This window comes from Aptenodytes patagonicus, chromosome 1 (genome assembly GCF_965638725.1).
Source record: "Aptenodytes patagonicus chromosome 1, bAptPat1.pri.cur, whole genome shotgun sequence".
NCBI classification, from domain to species: Eukaryota; Metazoa; Chordata; class Aves; order Sphenisciformes; family Spheniscidae; genus Aptenodytes; species Aptenodytes patagonicus.
Genome location: NC_134949.1, coordinates 198381944 through 198406541, shown reverse-complemented (window position 1 = coordinate 198406541; position 24598 = coordinate 198381944). Strand labels below are relative to the sequence as shown.

The following is a 24598-nucleotide window of genomic DNA, read 5'->3' as shown; positions in this document are numbered from 1 at the left end:
ACTTATGATTTGCACAGTTTCGTACAGAATACCTTCCATTTTGATTGCCAAAATCTTTATACTTATGTGCTTTTGTTATCTGTAGAAATACCCCCCGAAATATTGTCAGTAGTTAGTTACTGTGCTAATAAAAATAAAAAAACTAAAAGAACAATTAAAGACTTCCCATTGTATTCTGTATTTTAATAGAATGCAGCTTATGTTAATTCACTGCCAGTCTAGACTTCCCAATGTAAAATATGCAGTTCTTATTGTTTCCCCTGGGGAAATGTTCCATAGCAAAAAAAAAAAAAAAGCAGAAAAAAACCCCCAAACCCCCAAGCAGAAGAGCCTTCATAGAGTGCAGTTAGATAATTGCAAGCCTTCATGTTGAGAGGAACAACAAAAGTAGACTCAGTTTGGAGGAGTCTTTTCTACAATACATTGTTCTTTCTGAAGATAAGAAATAAGAAAATAATAAGAAAAATAACTGCATTAAGTTCAGGGAAAACACTCTCTGTTGTAGTCATATGGCACCACAGTACACTGCTTTTCTGGTGGATTTCTGCTGAAGTTTGCAAACCTGTCACTTTGATTTGAGTTGATGCTGAAGTATAAAATAGCCTGATAAAAGCCTAGTTGTAGTATTTCCACAAGCACATTTAAATACTTACAGAATTATGTAGAATTTTCTTCCTGGTTTATGCATTTCCATATGAATGTACAATATGATACAGTTTCCTTACTTTTGAAGAAGGATTATGCTTATATGCAGTATAAATTGTCCACGTTTCTTACTGATAGTTGGTTTGAGTTTTAGGCATCCAAGTGAATCTTGAGTACTCGCTAGTGGTAGATCTTACCTGTCATTTCAGATGGAAGTAGGAGGACCCTAAAAAACATTTAAATTAAGGTCCTCATCTTTTCCATAGCACTTAAGATGAGGTCAAAACTAACAAAATGTTTTTGATGCCTTACGTAGACTTCAGATGGTCTTTTATGGTCAGCTGACTACAGGACGCATAGGATTAGGAAACGGTAAGACCTATAAGTCAAGGACTTCCCTGAGCAGGTTAGGTTGAGTCACTTGCAAATTTTGGTTCTCCTATGCAATGAAGATTGCTGTATGGGAAGCAACAGTGCTTCTTTTCCTGCTTTGTTTTTTTAATTCTCATTCTTGTTTTCTAACCCTAAAATCTTTTGGCTTTTTTTTTTTCCTCTCCTTCTGCCTATTCTGTCTTTTTCTATTTCTTAATTCTTTATTTTTAGTTATTGCTATTTTTTTTGTCAATATTTTGATTCTCCTCTTTTTCCCCGCCTTTCTTATTTTTTTTTGCTGTACACCTAGAGTATACTCAGTGTCCGTGCCCAAATGGCCTTTTATGCAACATTGGAGACAGTGTATCTATACCACTGTATATACGTATGCATTGAAGAGTGAGGTTCACCTGAGTGTTGAAATTAACATGGTGCATTGAGCTTTGCGAATAAAAGTCAACAATTATTCTTTGGGTTTGGTCCCTGACTTAGATGCAAAGGGGGAGGATTGAGGAAGCATAATCTTAGTTAATTCTCCCTGCAGCTGGCTCTGACAAAAAGGCACTGCTGCACATCATGCTCTATTGAACAGCAGACAAATAACTTGGGAGAGCGGGTGGTGGCTGGTGATTTGTGTGTAGCCCTTTCACACACAGGCACGTGGGTGAACAGTGCAGTGATAAGTCACTGTCTGTCACTGCTTCATGAGTGCCCAAAGATTGACCCTGGGGCAGCCTTTTATGAGTGGATTGAGACTGTGTGTACCATGGAGACAAGACATCAACTGTCCAAGTGTAAAGAAAGTCGGCACTGTTTGGTCTGTGTAGCCAGTTATCTCCTGGTTGAGATAAATAGTCAACATAGCTAGTCATTAGTTATAAATGTATCTAATTACATACCAATAGCTGGTATATAATCTTTCCTTTAACTGAAGGAGAGATTATTCCAGGTGAAATTTTGTCTTTTGGGTAAAATACCTAATACTTTTGATGTTCTGAATTGCTGCATGATGCTAATGATCAGCTGTTGTAGTTTAGGGAAATTGCAGCTCTGCAGCTGTTCTTGCTATACAGTGCTGGGGAGAATTCCAGTATGTACTGGTATTAATCCATCAAATGATCTCATTATTTTGAAATTTTCAATAACAAGTTGCAACAAAAATCTATAGAGAAATGGGGTTTTTGTTTTGTTTTGTTTTTTTTAAAGAATACATACACCTGCTTGTTTTCTACCCAGAGGCTTGGCAGCCTAGAAGCACTTCAGTTCAAGCAGAATGTTATAGTTAACTGGACATTCTCTTGTTAAATTTATTTCTGGTTAAATTTATTTTTCAAAAATCAGACACATATTGCATATAAAATCGTAGAGGTTGGCTTTTGGAATGTATGACCTGAAGGATGCTTGTATTTCTTTATTTTGCAGGTTAGAATTGAGCAGGTGATTGTTGCTGAGCCAGGAGCAGTTTTACTGTACAAGATTTCTAATCTTCTCAAGTTCTACCACCATACAATCAGGTATGCAAAATTACGAAGTATGTTAAAGATGTCTCTTTTTTTTTATTGTATAAATAAAGATTAATATAGTAAAAAGAGTATTTTCATGGCTTAGTTTTTGTTCTGTACTACGGAATCAAGGAGAAATGTGCATGATATCAAGGAGATGCCATTTATCTGTTGTCATTCCTCAAGTCATACGCAATCTGCTTTGGAATATAGCGTCAATTTGCCACAGAAACTGTTTCTTAATCATTCTGTGTAGATACAAGTAATATACAAAAAAATACACATCATTTAAGATGACAAAGTCAAGTCCCCTTTGAGAAAATGCTAGAATTAAATTATTTCTCTCTAGAACTTCAATTTTTCTTTTCTTCCTTAAACAACTATGTTTTGATACCATTTTTTCTAATTATGCACTTGCATTGTTCTATTGGGAAGATACTTGTGTCATTCTGTATCTTGCTGTTGAAGGTGCACCAATCATCTTCCAACCTTCCAGATGGCATCAGGAACACAGAAACCTGAGAAAAGCCAGAATCTCTGGTTTTATACATTGTGGTATTTGCAGTAGTTCCTATTGGTTAGAAACAGCAATAGCAGGAAAATTTTCCTCCACAGCCTTGGACTGAACTGCTGAGAATTAGAATTACTAGTATTAGTATTTGAGCTTCTCTTCTGTTTGAAAAGACATTTAGATGTTGGGCAGACTGGGGTAAGTGGTTCTTGGGCATCTCCCATGGTATTTAAAATCCTCAGTTGTGATGGCACTACAGGACTATAGTAGAACACATATAAGAGCTTTTTTTTTTTCCTTTTATAATATGGAATAAAACATTTTATTCCTAATCTCACTGTCAAAAACAGCTGAAAGGTTTTTGCTGTCATTTTTCTGTCTCCAAAGTTTGTGTTTCCCAGTGGTTATAAAGCTTTGTGCAATTGAAAATGTGATGTTAAAATGGAAGGTTTTAGGCAGTCTTATCTGTTTCTTTCTGTCTTGCTAACGATACATTGTTTAAAGACCACTGAAGTACCTTCTGTCAGCTGAATAATTCCCTCTGTGTAGAGGAAGTGCACCTGACTAATGAAGGGAAAATCCAATTTGAGAAATTATCTGTTAAATGCAACAAGTTTATAATCTGAAAATGAAGCTACAAGTTTAAATTAGTCCTATTAAGATGCAATGAATTTTTACTGCCATTTTTGTAGCTTAGAAGCACTTTTACTTTAGACAGAAGGTATATCCATGAGAAGTGCATAGTCATGTAGTGTCATTTAAAGTTTATGCGGTATTCATGCTAAGTATAATAACTTGACACTTGGAATAGCGAGTCATGAATTCTTCTATTTTTGGAGATGCCTAACATCGCAATGAAGAAGCAAGAGACATGATACTATCCCTAAAGGACAATTTGACAGAATGAAGTTATCAACCCTTTTTGTTTATGTAATCTGTTTTCTCTAACAGAAGTAGATTTACAGAGTAACAAAACAAAAATCCAATAAATTTTAGAATTCTACTAAAAAGTTTGTGCAAAGCTTTAGATAGCCTGTACTTAATATCTGCTTAATGACATAGTTGATAATGCTTGTTCTCACAGTCATCTTATGAGTGAATCTCTCGGCTTATATGGAGAACTGTTCCCTGCAATTATTTGTTGTAAATTTTCAACGTTGGAAATCTACAATTTGAAATGCTGTCTAACGTATCTGACCCTGTCATGTTCCCCCCCTTCAGATTAGTTAATTAATCTTAATTTTGTTTTCAGTGGTATTGTAGGAAACAGTGCAGCCACACTGTTGACAACAATTGAAGAAATGCATTTGTTGAGCAAGAAGATATTCTTTAATAGCCTGAGTCTTCATGCAAGTAAACTAATGGACAAGGTTTGTTTCAAAATCATACAGCTTTCATGTTACAAAACACACTCTTTTGTATAGTAAGATTATTAGATGAATAGCTGTTTTATACTGCAGCTTTTCCTAAAATTGAAGTTTTGTAGTTTCTATATTCTAGCTATGGAACTACATAAAAAACTTCCTGTCTATGTTTTAATTCTTCTAATAGTTTTATTTTTGTGAAAATATGACTAAAATACTGTTGTTAGCAGCATTTGTTTACAGAGCAACAGAGCAGTTTACATATTTTTAAAATCTGACAAGCAAAAAAATTAGGCAATTTCCCCAAGTGCAATATAGCAAAGTCAGCTGATTGAGCTAGATAGTTTGTAATAATGCATCATCAGATCAATAATTAATTACTCGTGTGCGTAATTCCTTTCTTGAAGTTATGAAGTATATTCCAAGATGGTAAGCTAAGTAAAAACAAAACTTGGGCTTTTTTGTCTTTTATAAAAATAGTTTTACCACATGAACATTGCTGCCATTAAAAGCAGAATATGCATTTGTTATACCAAACAACTGTACCTAAGCCAGAATCACTTTCCTGGTATCTTTTCCTCTCCTGGTGATAGCTTTGAATTGTGTTTCAGTGAACTTCCCACTGTTCAGTGGCTAATACAGTTCTTGTTAAGTTCTTCCTGCTGTATTCATATCATGTTGCTGTTGGTAGATCCGCCCATTAAATCTTACCTTTCTAAAATCCAAGCCAAGTCAAAGAAAATTGTTACGTTACACATCCCTCTCCATTTCCTAGGGATCTGATCTTCATCCAGCATCCCTGACTGACATGTGATGAGCTGACTAGGCCCTAAAAGCAAGAAGAGATGCCTTTCTTTATTCCTAGTTATTGCACAACCCTAGAGTTCAAAAAAGCCCTCACATTACTGTTTTTTCCAGTTTAAAAAAAAAGTTTGAAAGCGGAAAACAAACAGTGAAGTTTTGTAAACGTATTGCTAAATTATTTGTACTTAATCTACAAGAAAAATCAAAAAAATCCGTAGATTTAAAGAAACTATTCTTTGTGCAAAGCTTTATACTTCACTGACCGTTCAGTGGCATTTTCTGAGTTTGGTCAGTGTTGTTCTGTGGTCTCAAAGTAGTTTTCTCATTCTGCACAGTTTGCATCTGGTCCCAATTTCCTGCCTTTCTGCAAGGGCTGAGGAATGACTTTCTCAAAGGAACAGTTGTTCCTCCTCATCTTCTTTTCTGTATATCCCAGTGACTCCTTTCAGTGGTTTCATTCGTTCATCAGGTCACTCCTTAGTCCTACCACCCACAGTCCATACTACTAAAGTCCACTTAGTACATTGTTGTCATGGGGTATTTCCATTTGAATGCAGTGTCATCAGAATAGTAGTTCCTCTGCTACTAATGCTTCCTCAAGCATAGCAAGCTTACGGCTTGCTATGGGCATATGCTAGCTGTATATGAATTCCTCAGAACGTTTTATTTCCTAATACATAAGCTAGAAAAAAATATCTGTGTACTTGTTCCTTTTATGAAGAGAAATCAGTGATAGACCTTTGCAAAAATATATGACTGCTCTTTACTTACAAAGAATGTGCAAACGAAGTAGTGCTTAAGGAAAGAAATTTTCTTGGCTTGAAACTGTAAGACAGCTCTGTATTCATCTCTGTTGTATTTAGCTCTGTTTTATTTATCCTGCTGGGTCTTACATCTGTACTCAAACAAGATCCAGCATAATTTTTCTACTCACATAACTCAAAATCTTTTGTACTTTTGTTTTGGGTGATATGCTGTTTTCAGTTTGGAGATGAGTAGAATTCAGAAGGCAAAGAAGGAGTGATAAAGGAATTGTGATCCCCCAGTTCGTAATGTGTGTTCTTTGTATTGCCACTATGGGAAGATTGTGTAATCCTCTTTGCCCTCTTAGTTGCCCTTCCCTCAGCCTCCAGCCTGGATGTAACTGGCTCTAGATGCTGCCATTGTTTTATGAAGGAGTCTAATTTAGTTTTACTGATGTTAAATGAAGGTGGTGATTGCAATGCCGCCTTCAGTGGCACTTTATTACGAATAATGAATGGCATACCGAGCATACCATGTAATGTAAAAAGATCATAGTATTGCCTTTTCTCATAAACATACTTTATAAATTAAATCTGAAAAATTGAAAATTTGACATTGCATATATGGCCTACAAAGATCTTTCCTCAGGATATAATTGAGGTCAAAAGCTTAAAGAGACTCTGAAGAGGATTAGATATATGAGTAACAGAGGTATCCACAATTATTTATTAATCTCTGTGCTTCAGGAGTTAACAACAAGGTAACTCTGTGGGTGAGGAGTCTTACTGTACTGATGTGTATAGTTCTTGTAACTGAGAGTTTTAGACAGTCCTTTGAAGCATCTTATATTATTTCCCTTTATGAGTGGACTACTGAATTGATAGAATGATGTCTTATCTGCTCATGACTGAAATTAGTTTTGCTTCATAAAAAATACGAAGTTAATAGGCTGAATTACACTCAGAGAAACATTAGTTTCCATGAGATAAAGACCCTATTTTATCATAAATGTAATATTCCTGTTACTTAGTTTATTGTGTGTTAATATACAGGTAACCAGCTTTTATGCCTTTTCATATGTCTTCATTGATTTAGTAGTGAATGTCACAACGCTTTTACATTTTGAGGAATCTCAAGGTTGCTTTTTATCATCCTTTTTATTAATGTGTGTTCAGATCAAAATTGTGTATATGTATTAGTAGGATTCTCTTCACATCCCAACCTTTTTGCCAGCTTTTTGCTAACGATATATGCACTGCAACTGCTTCCAGAATTTTTTTTATTTTCAGAGAAGATTAAAGCACTGGAAAACAGACCCTTTGTGCTTACATATGCGATTGCAAAGGCTTCGTTGCTGCTCCTGTTATGCACAAAGAGCACAGTCAGTTGTAAAATTAGTAAATTACTTTTCACTTGGACAGTCTGGAAATCATGGTTCCTTATTTCTGCTTATGTTTTGCATCTTAAGGCATTGATAAGCCTGTTTTAAAGAATATCAGCTGTCCATTACTTTGATTAAAATATGATTCTTAAGGCAATTTAAATAACTTTGAAAATAGATTAAAATACAAATAGGATGTTTTTAAATAAAAAATATTTTTATTTCTATAAACTTAAGTTCTTCTTTTGTTTAGATCGTTAGAAAGTGGTGAATATGTGAGTTACATGATTTTAATGATAGTATTCTCTCAGCATCATCAGTTGTTGCTGATAATCTGAAAATCATAAGCAAGAAATTCTGAACGGAAATCAGTTCTACAATTTTTATTTGATTTAAAGATAATTTAAGTGTTTTCTTAATTGCTGTATTTAGCTATAAAATTCCAGAAGACTTAGTCGTAATTACTAGTGAATTTGTAACTTGACAGGAGTCTCTTTAGCCCTGTGCAGATTCTCTTGTGCTGTAGTGTGGGGAGAACTGTCTAGAAACACTGGTGTGTTACCGTGTCTTGCTGTGGTATGCTTTTTTAACATCTACAGTCTGTCTAGTAGTTGATAGACCAGAATAGTATTTAAGTAAATTTTTCTCTTAAGTACAGCTAGTTGGGAACTTTTTTTAGACAAAGCAGGTTTCATTAAATAAGCTAACTCCTCAAGATCCCTTCCTTTGGATGTGTAGGAATGACAGGATGGTAATTTGACTCTGATGTCCTCATGACCACAGGCAATTTAATTCCCCAGGTTATTGATTATGCTTATTATTATTGAGCATTGCCTTCAAACTGCCTGGGATTTGATATCTGAAGCACAATGGGAAACTGAGACTTCAGGCTGTTCTTTCTAAGACAAGAAAATAGCTTCCTCTTCACATCTATTTTTGAGAAGAGTCCCATATTACATAAGGAGTGTCACAGGTACGGAGCTGTATGGAAACTTAAAGGCAGTCTTAGATCAGGATTCTCCCTCTTGGTTGTCAAGCCATCAGTGTAAATGATACAGGGAAATCCCTGGTTACTTCAGAGTACTTACTGGCTTGCTCAGAAGCACTTCCCTGTGAACATTTTTTTCATCACATCAGAAAATCTCAAGCATCCTGGTTGTAATCTGAAAATAAGGTAGTCAGCAGTTCTCACAACTTCAGACTCTTCAGTCTGAGAAACCCTTTTTATGGTGTTCTCATACAGATTTCTCAGGTAGCTCCTTACAATCTGAAATCTATGTAACAGAAATATTCAGCATTCTGCCTGAAAGTAAGTCCATTGTTATCAAAGAAAGCCAATACGCAAGGGAGTCTCTTTGGCTCTGATACTCCTTGAAACCTGTCGTGAAGCTTGGAAACAGTCATTGCAAAGCCACTTTGTTTTCAGGGTTTAAAATGCCATTCACAGCTTTGAGAGTCTCAGGTCATCATCTATGACAGCTCAACGCTGTCATCATATAGAAGCTGTGCATCATCACCCTTCTCCTGTGTCACTGAAGGTTCAGTGCATCAGCTTTTACTGCAAACGATGTCTCTCCTTTGCATTGTTGGCTCTTACCCTTCGGAGGCAGTGTTGGGCAGTCTTTCCAGTGCTTTCTAGCTCTGGTAACAATGGGTTTGTTCTGATTGTTGGTTCAACCAGGATGTTTCTTGGCCAATGTTAGTGTCCCTGTGCTGAAAAATCGTGTTTGTATTTGTTTCTTTTTAGCTTTCTTGGACCCAACCATGGGTCTACCAGCCATGCTAGTAAAGCAGATCAGAATTATAGGTTCAATCCTTATGTATCCTTTTATGTGTTTCCTTTGACCCTGCGCTACTAAATTGAATGTTTAGGGATGTGGGGTTCTGCTTGTGTTACTCACTGTCTGGATCTAACTAAGAACAGCCTGGTACAGATTACCATTTTACAGATGATGATAAATCCAGGAGAAAATACTACATGAAAATAATTATCAGAACAACAGAAACTGTTCCAATGAAACTGGAAGCAAAGTTCAAAGCGCCTAATGCACTGGAGTGGATGGACTGCTCTTTCAGTTCTCTCATACTGAGAGAATTGTCATTTAAAATCATGGGTCCACTGGTGAGGCATTTTAACAAGCCTGTTAGACTAACCTATGCCAGCATGCTTTATTGGACCAGCTAATACAGTAGGAGAGTGGGAATTTTCAAGCACACCTGTCCTTACTCTGGCTTCAGTAGTACTCCAGAAAAATTATTAAAGGAAAGAACAATTGCAAACATTTAATTAAATGGAGTGAGAGTTATCATAAGGGTACTAAAGAGAGATTACGCCAAACTAACCTGTCATCTGCTGTCTGAGCTGTTAGAAGACTATTAGTAGAGTACCCCAAATCAAGTTTTGGGATTGTTCCTTAATGCTGTTCTTTTTAGAGTAGATGTATGCAAATTAAATGTTGTGATCACATTATCTGTTAAGTTTGTTAGTGGGAGAAGTATTAAAACATTGCATGGGAATAACTGTAAACTTCCCCCTCATAATTTGATTCCTGTCAGAATGAAACCTATTAGGTTTCTGGGAAACCAGCTATGGGGCAGATTAAATGAGACTGGTTGATGTTGTGATCTGAATGCCGTTGTGGTTTTGAATGGATCCATGTGAACAAAGCAAAGCTAGCAAGAATTTTTCTTTTGAAGAATTTTGTCTTTCTTTCAAGACCAACTTGATAGCTGAAAAGCATGCCATTAGGCATTCTACTTTGGTGATCTCTGTAGGATCCTAATAGGGCTCAAAAGAGCTCAGAACAGTTTCTGAAGCTTCTCTGGTAGATGCGCGCTTAAGTTTCTTAGACTGCTGCTGTTTAACTGTGGTGAATATTGTCTCAATTTGTAGAATGAACTTCTGTAGTTGATGCTAATCAGTTGTAACTGACAGGATGAAACATCTAGATACCTTTTTACAAGGTTCCACATCTGTAGTGCTTAGTCTCCACCCCCTGCCAGTGAGGTTTTTGAAAGACTGTATTAAAAGCTGATTAGGCCCTTAAAAAAGCCACCAACCTTTTGTTTGTCACTCTAAGCAGTGCTTTCTCTGAGTTCCGTGTTTAAAATTACCTTCTTGTTTTATTTAATACTAGTATCACAGAATTGCAGAATGGATGAGTTCAGCAGGGAGCTCTAGAGATCATCTAGTCCAACCATCTTGCTCAAAGAGTGTCAGCTAGAGCAGGTTGCCCAGGACCGGTTCCAGTTGAGTTTTTAATGTGTCCAAGGATGGACACTCCACAACCTCACTGTGCAACTGTCTCCAGTATTTGACCAACCTCACAGTAAAAAACTGTTTTCCTGTGTTTCAACCTGTGCCTATTGCCTCTTGACCTGTCACTGGACACCACTGAGAAGAGTTTGTTTCCCTCTTCTTTATCCCTCCCATAAGGTATTTATACACATTGATAGCATCCCCCCGAGCCTTCTCTTCTCCGGGCTGAACACAGCCTCTCCTTGTGCTGGAGATACTCCAGTCCCTTGATGAACTTTGTGGCCCTTTGCTCAACTCGCTCCAGTATGTCCATGTCTTTCTGTACTGTTAACTTGCTAACGTCCAAGTAGGATAGTATATAAATAGTTTTGATTGCTTGCCTATACAGTATTTTCACTATTTGCAGCTGCACGTATGAGCTTCTAACAAAGCTGCTCTCCTTAATATCTGCTCCAGTCCTTAATAAAATTAACTGTATTTAATAGGAACAAAAATTGCACATTTTTTTTTCCATTTAACCTTCTTTGTAAATGAGAAAGGGAAACAATTAACATACATGCACTCTTTTCTTGATTGTTGATACTGCCTTTTCTTTTTCCTGTATTTTCCTTTGCTGTTTGTTAAATCCTTCAAGACATCCTTTGAGCTACTCGCTCTCATAGACAGAGAAGTCTGCTCTGTTTTGTATATTTGGAGGAAGATTACTGGCTTAGTAACTATTCCCCACTGATTGATATGCAGAACTTTAAATGAAGATACAACCTTTTATACTACACCTTATGTACAACTTCTAGTGTCCATTGTAATTTTAGGAGAATTAATTTCAGTTTTGTATATTGGATTTTAAAATTTGGGAATTTCTTCTTGTTTTCTTTGAAAGGCTGAACAGCTGGTTGGCCTCATTTCTGCATGACTGAACTGCTGGTTATAACTGATTAGACACTTAATACTGTGTTAGAGTATGTTTTAATGCTGTAGAACTAGCTGCTGCAAAAGTTCTCTGATAATTTTTTTTTTTTAGTTAGCTCCTGTCTGGCTTGCATCTGAAGCAGGTACTTCAAAAGTAGAACTCAGCATGCATTTCAAATCTATTTTTCTGGAAATAGGATCAATTATAATAATCTTTTAGTGCACATAAAACATTCAGGACATCAATTTTTTTAATTAGAATAGCGATTTAGCGCTCATAAATTGAAGTCCTCTATAAATTAGATATGTCTGTTTTTAAATTTCCCTTTTTAATTCTGAAAAAATCCCCAATCTATATTCATGTGCAAAAAGTTAGAATTTTCAAAATGAATATATCACTGCTTTAATTTTCCTTCCACTTACTGATAATTCTGCCTCTATTGCAGTAGTCAGGAATTTCAAGCTAACCCCAATAGAATCTAATGTTCTAAACCTTTTTTCCTTGTCGTATTTTCTTCTTCCATAATGTTGTTCCTTGCTCCCATCTGGAAGACAGTGGACTTTAAAAGAACAGGTTAAATGAAAGATGAAGCTAATTTGGAAGCTTCTGACCATCAGTTACTTCAGGAGACAAAAATTCTGTGCACAGAAGCCTGAAATTATCATTGCCGTGATGTATGTGTGTGTTGGAAGTGAAAACTCCATCAAACTCTAGCCTCAAATTAATGCCAAAATATCCCTGAACACGGTCCAGTTCAGGTCTGAGAACAGTGTGTTCAGGGCACAATCAATACCCCTAATAATAACAAGAATAAACAAGAAGAAAGTCACTCAGTGCTGTAAATTTCAGGAAACTTTACTACTAATCAGCACTGAATAAGTGCCTCTTTCTGAATTACTGTTACTTCATTGCTAGAATATTTGTTTTATGCTTTCAAGACTGCTTAGGCTGAACAACAACTGTTCTCTGAACCTATTAGATTTAGTTTTCCATTAGTTCCTCAAATTCAGTATACTATCTCTTGGAAAGTGAGAACAGAGGAACACTTTGTATTCAGAAGGATGCAAAAACGTTTTTGTTTGATCTGTCTTAGTAACAGTGTGGGGACATGTATGGTATCTCAAATGTTTCAAAACACACAAAGGGTGAAAACTGGGCCTTGTTCCAAAGAGAGGGAGTTGTTTCTTCTTTCTCTAGTGATGTGTTCATTAGGTACAGATTCATTGCCAGAAGGCTCTGTAATGCTCCACTCTGAAAATGCCAGTTATGCTCTCCTTCTTGGTTTCTTTGGCCATCAGCCTCTGCCCCTTTGACTTTTTTCTTTTTTTTCTTCCTTGAAGACTCAGACATCCATGTTGTTATGCTATTAATCAGTAGTTCTCATTTGGGAAGGTATGGACCATGTTGCCTGTGGCCTGGGGGGTCTGTCCAAAGCTGCCTTCTTTTCTTGTTGAGTTGGAGTCTTAAGAGCGTTGCAGAAGTGCATACTGCCTTGCTCTGCTGCGCCCAAACACCTTGAGTGAGACGCACAGGCCAGTCCTGGCCAAACTTAGTTCTGCCTACATCCTCCTGGAAAGAGATTACGCCTTGAAATGTTAGCTTATTCTGTGTTGCTGGGGGTCTCCTTACTCCCACGTGATCCAGCCAGATCTGTATTTGCCCTTGGATAGGCAGGAGACAGGAAGGTGGGAGGAGGATTGTTGGCGGAAGGAAACGAGGTCAGCAGCCTGGGTTGTAGTAAGGGACTGGAGGCAGCAGGAAGCCAGTTTGAGGCAGCATTGAAGACAAGAAGACGCAACGACATTTGGAGTGGAGCCTGAGAACTGTGTGTTGGGAAAAAGAGATATGCTAAGTTTTACATTATGTAAACAATTTATGAAGTGTTTAATGAGTATTTGCCTGTTACAAAGAAGGGCTAAAGTATGTAAGCCTGTGTTAAAAATAGCATAGAATTTCAGTCCACTTCAGGTGGTCCAACTTTTCATAATTTGACTCACAAAGTGCGTTTTTTTTCTCTAAGATTTACAAACTTTTCTTCTTTCTGTTTTTTAAACATCTGCGATTCCTACTTTTCATCTTTGAGGTAGGCCTGCATTCCAGTTCTTGCAGTATCATTGCAGTTTATATAGGTGTACTTGAGTTAGTTTGTGCACAGTTCATTTGTGTACTGGTAATTTAAGGTACAAACTTGCTAGCTCTCATACTCAGCATGATAGGGGCTCTGCAGCCTTGTCAAGAAGATGACTTCATTCAGCTGCTGCAGTATGGCCCTAATATCCCAGAGCTCTGTCTGTACTAGGTTCTGGAGTGTTTACAGGAGGTCCTGCTCAAAGTGAACTCAGTGGTGCCAACAACGTGGCTATTCTTTGGCACCTAATCTAGCAAATGTGGGGGTTTTTTTTACTACCAAAACCGGTAGTGTTTGGGTTTCTCTAGATTATAAAATAGTTTTTTATATAAATTTTATATTATATATTATATATATTTATATATATTTATATGTAAACATATATTTATATAAATATAAATATATAATATATAAACATATATTTATATAAACATATATTTATATAAATATAAATTTTATATAAAATATTTTTATAAAAAATTTCTGAATGAAAGGAGAAATTCAGTCTTGCTTGTTTGTCACTGAGTGGGATGGTTATGCTGAAAGTTGCAGAAAATTATTGTCTGAAACATGCTAGATTTGTCCAGTGTCAAATTAAAGTTCTTCTCTGCATGGCTACATGTAATTTTATTATTAGCTGGTTGCATTTGTGCTAACAGATTGGATGGTGTTTGCTGTAATGAAATTTAAAAAACCCCCACAAACAGATAATCTTGTTCTTCAGGTTGAACTCCCACCTCCTGATCTTGGCCCAAGCTCTGCACTAAATCAGACACTTAACTTGCTACGGGAGGTTCTGGCATCTCACGACTCATCTGTTGTTCCACTGGATGCCCGTCAAGCTGACTTTGTGCAGGTATAAGAATGTTTGACTGCTCTGAAGAGGAGGGGGGGAAAAAAAGTATGTGTAAGTTAGTCTCAGTACACAAAAGATGGGTGAAACATTAATCTTTCTGTCTGGTCCCATTTTGGAGCTTTCTACCAAACCCAAGTTTGTAACGTGAATAAGAGGGTGAGTAACAAAGTGGATAATTACAGTACAGTATGGAGTGCTACTCTTAATGCAGTATCTGAATTCTGTTATCCAATTACTACTCCATTAAGTAAATACACCCTCAAGATTGCACAATTACCAATTATCTTATCTGGGTTACTCTTCCTCCTGCTAGGTTGGAATCTGTTCTTCTCAGGTTTTTATACTTTTCCCATCACTATGGTAGCTGATCACCTGCTGAGAAATCCAGTAGAAAACTGCTTTCGCAGTTGGAAACTCTCATTTCTCTTTATTCTGCTTTGCGGAATAAATACGTGATAGAGACAGAATGAGCTTAGAAGCCTCGTGTGACATGATTTCCTCCCTCCCCTTCCTCTTTTCTGTGTGTTTGCTATTTTAGGTTCTGTCTTGTGTGCTAGATCCGTTGTTACAGATGTGTACTATGTCTGCTAGTAATTTGGGCACAGCTGATATGGCAACCTTCATGGTAAATTCACTGTATATGATGAAGACCACTTTGGCTCTCTTTGAATTCACTGACAAACGTCTAGAAATGTTGCAGTTTCAGGTAAGTTTTAACAGCCCCAAAAGAAAATGAACTTATTACTGATTTCTGCAGACTATAAGTTGTGATGTGAACGTATTTATTTTTGATAATGTTGGCTTTGGGTCAATTCTAAATCAGGGAAACGGAATAAGAGGGCTTCTTATCAGAGACCATAAACAAATAGCAAGTATCAGAGCTTATGGTACACAGCATCTTTCATTTTAAACAGACAAAAGGATGATTAGAGATTGTTTTGGTTTGGTTTAGTTGCAGATAAACCCATATCAGTGAACACTTTCATTATGCTAATCATTCTAATATTTATCTGCAAACTGTGTGAGAAGAAGCAAGTGGAAGTTGAAAGCTCAGTCAAATGGCTGACTACATTCCATCATATAGTTAATACTAGATCATCATCTAGTTTATACTAGAATATAGTATAGCAGAAGTTACTACGTCAGGCCTTCTTTCTACCTTTCTTTTCTCATTTGTTTGGTTTCACCTAACGTGTCAGGATAGTAGTTCATATGTGGTACCATTTTGAAATGGAAATGTAGTTTATAAACCATTGAGTTGGGAAAACTTAGGCACTGCCCATTTATAGTTTTGCTATGTGAACATCTCTGCAATATCATAGAATCATAGAATGGTTTGGGTTGGAAGAGACCTTAAAGATCATCCAGTTCCAAGCCCCCTGCCATGGGCAGGGACACCTTCCACTAGACCAGGTTGCTCAAAGCCCCATCCAACCTGGTCTTGAACACTTCCAGGGATGGGGCATCCACAGCTACTCTGGGCAAGCTGTTCCAGTACTTCACCACCCTCATAGTGAAGAATTTCTTCCTTATATCTAATTTAAATCTACCCTCTTTCAGTTTGAAGCCGTTACTCCTTGTCCTATCACTACATGCCCTTGTAAAAAGTCCCTCTCCAGCTTTCTTGTAGGCCCCCTTCAGGTACTGGAAAGCTGCTATAAGGTCTCCCCAGAGTCTTCTCTTCTCCAGGCTGAACAACCCCAACTCTCTCAGCCTGTCTTCATAGGAGAGGTGCTCCAGCCCTCTGATCATCTTTGTGGCCCTCCTCTGGACTTGCTCCAACAGGTCCGTGTCTGATGATGGATGCATCTCATCAGGTCCCATGGACTTGTGCACCTTCAGGTTCCTCAGATGGCCTTGAACCTGATCTTCTCCTACAGTGGGCGGTTCTTCATTCTCCCAGTCCTTGCCTTTGCCTTCTGTGACTTGAGCACTTGCCAGTGAAGACTGAGGCAAAATTTGTTGAGTACCTCATCCTTCTCCATATTGCAGGTAACCAGGTCTCCCGTTTCGTTCTGGAGAGGGCCCACTTTTTCCTTGGTCTTCCTTTTATCACTGACGTACCTATAGAATCTTTTCTTGTTGCCCCTGATGTCTCTGGCCAGGTTTAATTCTATCAGGGCTTTAGCTTTCCTAACCTGATTCCTGGCTGCTTGGACAATTTCTCTGTATTCCTCCCAAGCTACCTGTCCTTGCTTCCACCCTCTGTAGGCTTCCTTTTTGTGTTTGAGTTTGTCCAGGAGCTCCCTTTTTCATCCATGCAGGCTTCCTGGCTTTTTTGCCTGACTTCTCTTTGTTGGGATGCATTGCTCCTGAGCTTGAAGGAGGTGATCCTTGAATATTACCCAGCTTTGTTGGGCCCCTCTTCCCTCCAGGGCTTTATCCCATGGTACTCTGCCAAGCAGATCCCTGAAGAGGCCAAAGTCCGCTCTCCTGAACGGACAGGGTAGTGAGCTTGCTGTGCGCCCTCCTTGGTGCCCTAAGGATCTTGAACTCCACCATTTCCTGGCCACTGCAGCCCAGGCTGCCCTTGAGCTTCACGTTCCCCACCAACCCCTCCTTGTTGATGAGAACAAGGTCCAGCATAGCACCTCTCCTCATTGGCTCCTCTATCACTTGGAGAAGGAAGTTATTATCAACACATTCCAGGAACCTCCCGGATTGCTTATGCCCTGCTGTGTTGTCCCTCCAACAGATGTCGGGGTGGTTGAAGTCCCCCATGAGGACCAAGGCTTGTGAACGTGAGGCTGCTCATGTCTGTCTACAGAGGGCCTCATCTGCTCGGTCTTCCTGGTCGGGTGGCCTGTAGCAGACCCCCACTATAATATCACCTGTCCCTGCCTTCCCTTTAATCCTGACCCACAAGCTCTCAGTCGGCTCCTCATCTGTCCCCAGGCAGAGCTCCATGCACTCCAGCTGGTCATTGACATAGAGGGAGACACCCCCTCCTCGTCTCCCCTGCCTGTCCTTCCTAAAGAGCCTGTATCCCTCCGTCCCAACACTCCAATCATAGGAGCCACTCCACCACGTCTCCGTGATGCCAATAAGGTCGTAGCCCTGCGGGCGTGCGCACGTCTCTGACTCCTCTTGTTTATTCCACATGCTACGTGTGTTTGCATAGAGGCATTGAAGTTGGGCCCCCGATGAAGCTGTCTTACTGTCTGGAGTTCCTTTGTGCTGCTCTTCAGGCACTCTTCTGCTGACCTGTGTTCCTTCTCCAGACTCTGGGCATCTATTGCTAGATACATATATATCTATTTATCTCAGGAGAGCTTTTGGAGCTGGGGAGCTTGGAAAAAGGTCACAACTTCTTATCTGAAGCCATCAGTAAAGATTGGCTGTGAGCCATTTTTTGCTTTCTACTCCTAATTGGAATTTTTAGCACCTTTTAGCTCTGAAATAAACAAACAGACAACCCCACCAAACTGTCTGGGACATTTCTAATTTCCATTATCAGAATTTCTTTTTCACAGTAAATGTTGCGATTGATCTATTCTTCAAATAAGCAGTAGAACTGAAGGATATGCATTTAATACCATTTACTTTCTTCAAATGTTTTACAAATACAGGAACAGACAAAAAATACCTTTAAGATTAGACATAAGTAGGTTATTAAAGTGGAGTTAGAATGGCATATTTAAGAAGAGAAACATTTTTCATAGAAAAAAAGAACTCTCTAAGACAGTTAAAATCTCCAAATTGAAATATTAAGATTTCCCTCCTGATTTAGAAAGAAAAGTGTGTTTTTCTAAACAATTTTAGGAAGTAAAAAGGTGAATTCTTAAAATAGCAGACATGGAAGTATTACGTTTTACTAGTTTGATATATTACAAATTTTTGCTTTTCTTTAGGATTGGAAGAAAATTAAATGAAATGTGGGGTAGTTATCTGTAAAAATGAAGTAATAAAGTATATATACCCAAATATCTTTCCGAGACTACTCAAACTAAAAAATGATTGCTGCTGCTGTGACTAGATTTATTGATTAGGTTTCTCTGCAAAGTGAAGATTATACTAAGAATGTAAAAATACGTTTATGACTTTTTTCATATGAAGATAACTAAAGCAAAATTGATAGCTGTAATTTGTCTATTGTTCTTTCAGTTAACCTTTTTCAAATACATGTTTATTAGTATTGAATTTAAAATCATTACTGATTATGATTTAGTTTCAGTTTTATTTTCCTTGTGAAAGACTCTCTCTTTCTCTTGTTTATTATAAAACTGCCGTGCTATTGTCAGTATTTTCAGTAAGAGTTGGATTATTTTTATCACATATTTTCAAAGAACTATAGCAAAATAAAATGATACAGCAATTTTTAACATTAGAGCTTCGGTATTAATTTTTGATGCTGTTGAATTTACAAATACAAAAAAATAGGTTCTTCTGTTAGTCAGACATGAAAGAATTATCTATTTTTATTATTGGCTTCTTATAATATGGAAGATGTAAATGGATAAAATAATTAAGTTGTATGTATTTGTGGTTTGTCCTTGTTTATTGATCACTCTCCTTATTTGTGTTTTTTCTTCTTATTTGTGTTTCTAGCCCTTTTAACCCCAGAGCTTGTTCTATTTAATATTCACATGCACATTTTATAAACACCTTATGCTTAAAATTTCAGATTGAAGCTCATTTAGATACACTTATAAATGAACAAGCTTCCTATGTGTTAACAAGAGCTGGTCTAAGTTACATCTATAACTCTGTGCAGCAACACAAACCGGAACAGGTAAGCTTATATAATGTAGATGTTGAGGAGGTACTGCATACTTGACAACTAGAAGGATTTTGGCACTAATATTTTTGCAAATTAAGCTTTGTCTGAAAGCAAAAGCTCAGTAATATCTGTTGATTTGTCACACGGGACCAGGACTATTAGACAAAGGCACCTTGCAACTACAGATTTCCCCTACGCTGTATGTTCAGCAAGCCTAGCAGGTTTGGTATGCAGCAGTCCTTCTGTGCAGCTTATCTGCGTACCATCAACAGGCTCCGTACACCACGGACATCCTGTACGTTCTCAGAATAACTGCATAGGTAGTTTAATATGCCTCAGAAAGCGTCAGCGTCAAGCTGGCTTTAAAACACAAATACTGAGTATGTATACCACTTCCATGACATCTAGAACATACTGGACCTACTGTGCATCTAGCCTTCAGGTTTCTTCCATTGCATGCTATAGCACCATACATGGAGCAGGTGACAGATACCCTGCATGCATTAGATAATTACTGCTTTTTTCTTCTGTGAAAAATTGGCAGATGAGTTTAGTAGTAATTTGAAATAATTTCTTCTTTTGTCCTTACTCATTGCTCTAGTTTTTCTAGCACCAAGACAGTGAGATTCTAAAAGTGAAAACTTGAGAATTCTTAGAGTGAGCTGAAAACTGGAATGAAGAGCTCATGTTCTTCCTTTCTTGTGAACCACGGTTGTTATGTGATAGGTGTTAATACAGCCCCTCTTCCCTTCAGCTGTGCCTATGTCCTTTTGTGATCTTTTGTGAAGCTGAAGAACAGTGTTTTCTGGAGAAAGCAGAGCTCTGTTGGAGAGCTTTATGTTGTTTCTTCAGCCAATAATTTTGCATAAAGTGCCCAAACTCGACAGATTTTTATGTATAAAGATGAATAAATAAATGTGTAAATAATCTGATTAATAACTCAGCTTGGTTTCCTATTCATGAATCTATCTCCTGTTCTAACACCGATTTCAAATCGACCAGGGCAGATTGTTAATGGAATGGAGCAATTTTCATTTATATCTGTCCAGCTGCCTGGCTGCAGAAGTGACGTTGTCACTGGATTTGCTAGGGGGTTAGGCAGCATGTATACGTTGTAATGCCATACCAGCACAGAAGATTTGCTGGGAAGCAGGCTTGAACTGTGCCCGGTCCTGGAACAGATGAATAGAGGGAAGTTGTCCTCTGTAATTCTGGAACTCCAAGGGGATGTGGCCAGTTTGCAGTTCAGTTTTTATCCTAGACCTTGTGGAAGGCTTTTTGGGGGGTTTATCATTTAATGGTGAAGAAGGAAGAAAAGGACTTGAAAGGACATATTAAGAACTCAGTATTCTGAGTTTTTAATTTAAGAGAGCAGTAGAATATAAATGAACTATTACAGCATTTCAGTATTGATACGGTGATTCAGTTTCCAAACATTTAAGATCCTGTAGAAGGACCAAGTAACAATTTAATACTGAACTGATTGTAGAATTTATTATTTCTTATCTTTTTCCATATGCTAGTATGACCTTCCCCCCCCCCCCTCTGACTACTGATTCTTAGGGTCCTCTTTCAAATTTGCCAAGTATGGATTCCGTGTCCCTGAAGGTTGCAATGGTAAGCATTTTACAGTTTCATATTATGGTGGTGATGCTGTGACATGGGAAAAAATACTATTCATTGTGTGATGTAGTAGATATTCATCTGACCAGTCATACTCTTTAAGAATAGCTAAATTACATGTCTGGGAATACTTTCTTCATTTGTAGTAATTTGACCACTTGAAGTAATAAATACATAAATTATTTATGAACAGGTAGTAATAGAATATTAGTTTCTAAGCCTTGAGAAACAGAACTTTACTTACAAGAATGCTATCCCATGAGTCATCTTAAATTGCTAAAAGCAAATGCTTAGCTCTAATTAGTTTTAATCACCAAAATTTCTTTTTTGCCTGTATGCTTTCAAATATTAGTTCTGCTATCATTTATAATTTTAGTCCTAAGGCTTTGATTTTATGCAAATAGTTCAGCTAAACTCAGAAGTTAGGTGCTGGGCATATGTCAGTTATATTTTTTAAGTTGAAAGCTACAATATATTTTAAAACAAATTATCAGCTATTTTTTCTTAGAGTGTGTGAAGGCTATTTTGCATAGAGATAGAAATATCACAGTTTAGTAGGCAATAATATATGATCTGTCACTCTTCTTGCTTAGCCAAGTTTAGCTTTATTCTGAAAGTTTAACTGTAAATAAGGCCCGCTCATCCAGCAGAACTTGTATACCCACACGAAAAAAAGGTCTTTTTAAAAGAAAATTTAAAAAAAAAGAATTGTATGTTGAATCCATCCTAATTATGTCAGTGTAACCTGTTTTCCTCTGTTCAAGTTTTAAACCAGTGATTCCCAAGCTGGTCGGATGAACAGAGCTCTGGCACAGAGCACTCAGTGGTGTACTTAGATCAGCATGCATTCTTATCAATATTTACAAATTTTGCATTTAAAATATCTTCTATTTATCATGGTCTTGTAGACCAACGAGGAATTTAAAGACTGCAGCTTGGGGACCATCTCTTTAAATTATATATATGTAACTGTTATCTATAGCAGTACATAATAATTTCACTTGAATAGTTAGAGAAGAATCCAACTGTTTTATTTTCTTTATTACCTTGTTTAATGTCTGCTTGTGTGAACACACTTTAACCAGAATGGAACCCAGTATGCTGAAATCAAACCCACATAAATCCCATCTATCAACCTAATCTGTTGGCTTCCCAGGATGTAAACCGTGTGGAGGGAGTACTTGCAGGCAGATTCACTGCCTCCCAACTTAACCTGAAAGTTTTCTAGGTGCCAGCCTTTTAAGTTGTTCATATGGGCTTACAAATGCTGTTCTAGTAAAGTCCTTACCTCTCTCTCAGATAAAGCTCCCTTGCTTTCCAAATGAGGGCAGATAACCCCCAAAAAGTTAATTTGTGAGAACTGTGAGCGACTTCATTAGTCATTTGTGCCCACTTTTTGCACGTTTAAATGATGGATGGATGTGGATTTTAGGGTTTACCAGCTTGAGAAGATTGATCCAGTGTTCAGGAAGGTTGGCATCATTAGATAAAGTTGCCTAGGGCCTTGCCTGAGTGAGTAATTCCAAGGACAGAGATTATACAGCTTTTCTGGGTAACCTGTTCAGTGTTTGACACTCCTGGTGAGAATTTTTCCTCTTACTATCTAATCAGAATTTTCCTTAGTGTAATATGTGTCCAATATTCCTCATGTTTTCACCTGCAAGAAGACCTGGCTCCATCTTCTCTACGGTCACCCATTTGATCATAGAATGGTTTGGGTTGGAAGGGGCCTTTAAAGATCATCTAGTCCAACCCCCCTGCCATGGGCAGGGACATCTTTTGCTCGATCAGGTGGCTCAAAGCCCCATCCAACCTGACCTTGAACACTTCCAGGGATGGGGCACCCACAACTTCTCTGACAGATAGTTGAAGACAGCAGTAACGTTCTTTCTTGGTGTTTTCCTCTCCAAACTACTAGAATCAAAGCACCACAGTTTTTTTCACTGTATTATATGGGGGAGGAGAAGTAGGCCTCGAAGCAGTTCAAGGAGCCTGAACTAGGTCCCTTGCTTTTGTTTTTCCCAATGTAAGTGCTAATTAGATTTTAAGCAGTGACTCCCTGCCAAAAAGTAAAAAAAAAAAAAAAAACCAAAAACCAACCCATGTAAAAAGAAACATGCAAGATGTCTAACTTGGACAGACTAGATTTCTGCCTGGAGGCTACTGTATTCCCTCTGCAGTGAATAGACTAGGTCTGATCTTCAGAGGCGCATGCATACGTGCTCCAGCTGCATAGGAAACTTAGATGGATATTTATGGAAGCTGGATTCTCATTATTTGCCCCTCCACTGCTCCTCTTCAGAGTCAGAAACTTAAAATTTTGGTGACAGAAGTGCTGAAGTTAGACATTTGGTTTGGACTATTAAGTTCTACCTTAAACACTTGTATAATATGTTAATCTCTATCTTAAATATATAAAAAGAGAAAATTTTATCAAATAAGAAGATGCCATTTTAGATCAGAGATCTGTGTTTTTACCTATTTTCATATAATAGCAAGTTCTTAATATGTTGATCTTGTATTCTCTTCCCCCCACCCCACCCCTAGGCTCAGTTTGATCGCTATCTGTCTGCTCCAGATAGTCTGCTAATGTCCCAGCTGAATTTCCTTCTGAGTGCCACTGTGAAGTAAGTACTTTACCTATTATGCCTGCATAATGATCAGAAAGATGAATTTGATTAGGTTTTAGAGGATCATGATGAGAATTCAAGTTATCAGCTGTGATGATATTTGCATTGTCCTTCAGGTCACAATTCAGTTTTGTTCTGACTCTCCTCTGTTTGAACAGGCAGTGAGGAATATGTAATTCTGTAACTTTCTGAAGTAATTACTCTTGATTTAACGGACACCATCAAAATGAATTACATTCATCTATTTCGAACATGTTCCACTATGTCAGCAGTTTTTTGTCAACTTATTTGTAAATTGTTTTAGAACTATTTTGTAAGCATTCCAAAGACAGATGAAATATGTAATTCTCCACTCAAGATTTCTTTTGTCCCCACTGCTCCATCAGGTCTAGAATTTTCAACTTTGCTGTCTTCTGCTGTAGAGTATTGGCATTCTGTCTCATTGAATATCGTGCTGAGATTACTTTTCACCTAATATGATTCTTCATAGTGATTTCTTCTTTGAAGTGTGGAAGTGAGAACTTTATTATTTATCTCTTCTTTTGTTTTTTGAATATAACTGAGCCCTAAGGCTAGGGAAGGTGCCATGAATTTCTTTCCAATTAAACGTGAACCATATGAAGACATTTTGTAGTACTTAAACTCAGAGAATTATGTGCTGCACTGATCAAAAACTTTTCTTGACATTATTTTTCACACTTTTGTGAAGAATGCAGGTTACAGAATATACCAGAAATTGAGACTAGCACATCACATTTTATGTAATGCAACAGTATTTGGAGTCTCATTACTAGGACCTCTCCTCAGCAGGATTGTATTACAGCATCTTGCAATTAAAAATTACATATGTCAGGGGAAAAATATTTATTGTTGGGAATTTATTAGAATAGAATGGAATATTCTATTCCATTTGGGGGATGGAAGGGACCTACAACGATCAGCTAGTGCAACTGCCAGGTTCTTCTGCTGTATTGCTCAGGTTCTCCTCATCCAAAGACTTCCAGTTTCATGCCATATACTTGGTGCATGGCTTGGCATGGGGGATGTTGGTGCTTTTCAGTACTTCATTGGGTCTCTCTGCTAGGGTTACCATTCCCGCAGCTTAGCCAGCAGAGCTGACCCTGTTGTGCGAGAGCTGTTCTGCTCCAG

The 24598-nt window shown here is 37.7% G+C and overlaps 1 protein-coding gene across 2 annotated transcripts in view; it reads left to right on the top strand.

Moving 5' to 3' along the window:
• Positions 1-24598, top strand: part of COG6 (component of oligomeric golgi complex 6) — a 61202-nt gene that overhangs the window by 31556 nt on the left and 5048 nt on the right. For both annotated transcript variants that reach the window (XM_076364193.1, XM_076364194.1), the window contains exons 12-18: positions 2440-2531; positions 4283-4400; positions 14345-14476; positions 15015-15182; positions 19101-19208; positions 20760-20813; positions 23367-23446. In XM_076364193.1, the coding sequence (XP_076220308.1) occupies positions 2440-2531; positions 4283-4400; positions 14345-14476; positions 15015-15182; positions 19101-19208; positions 20760-20813; positions 23367-23446 (752 nt within the window). The remainder of the gene's footprint in view (positions 1-2439; positions 2532-4282; positions 4401-14344; positions 14477-15014; positions 15183-19100; positions 19209-20759; positions 20814-23366; positions 23447-24598) is intronic.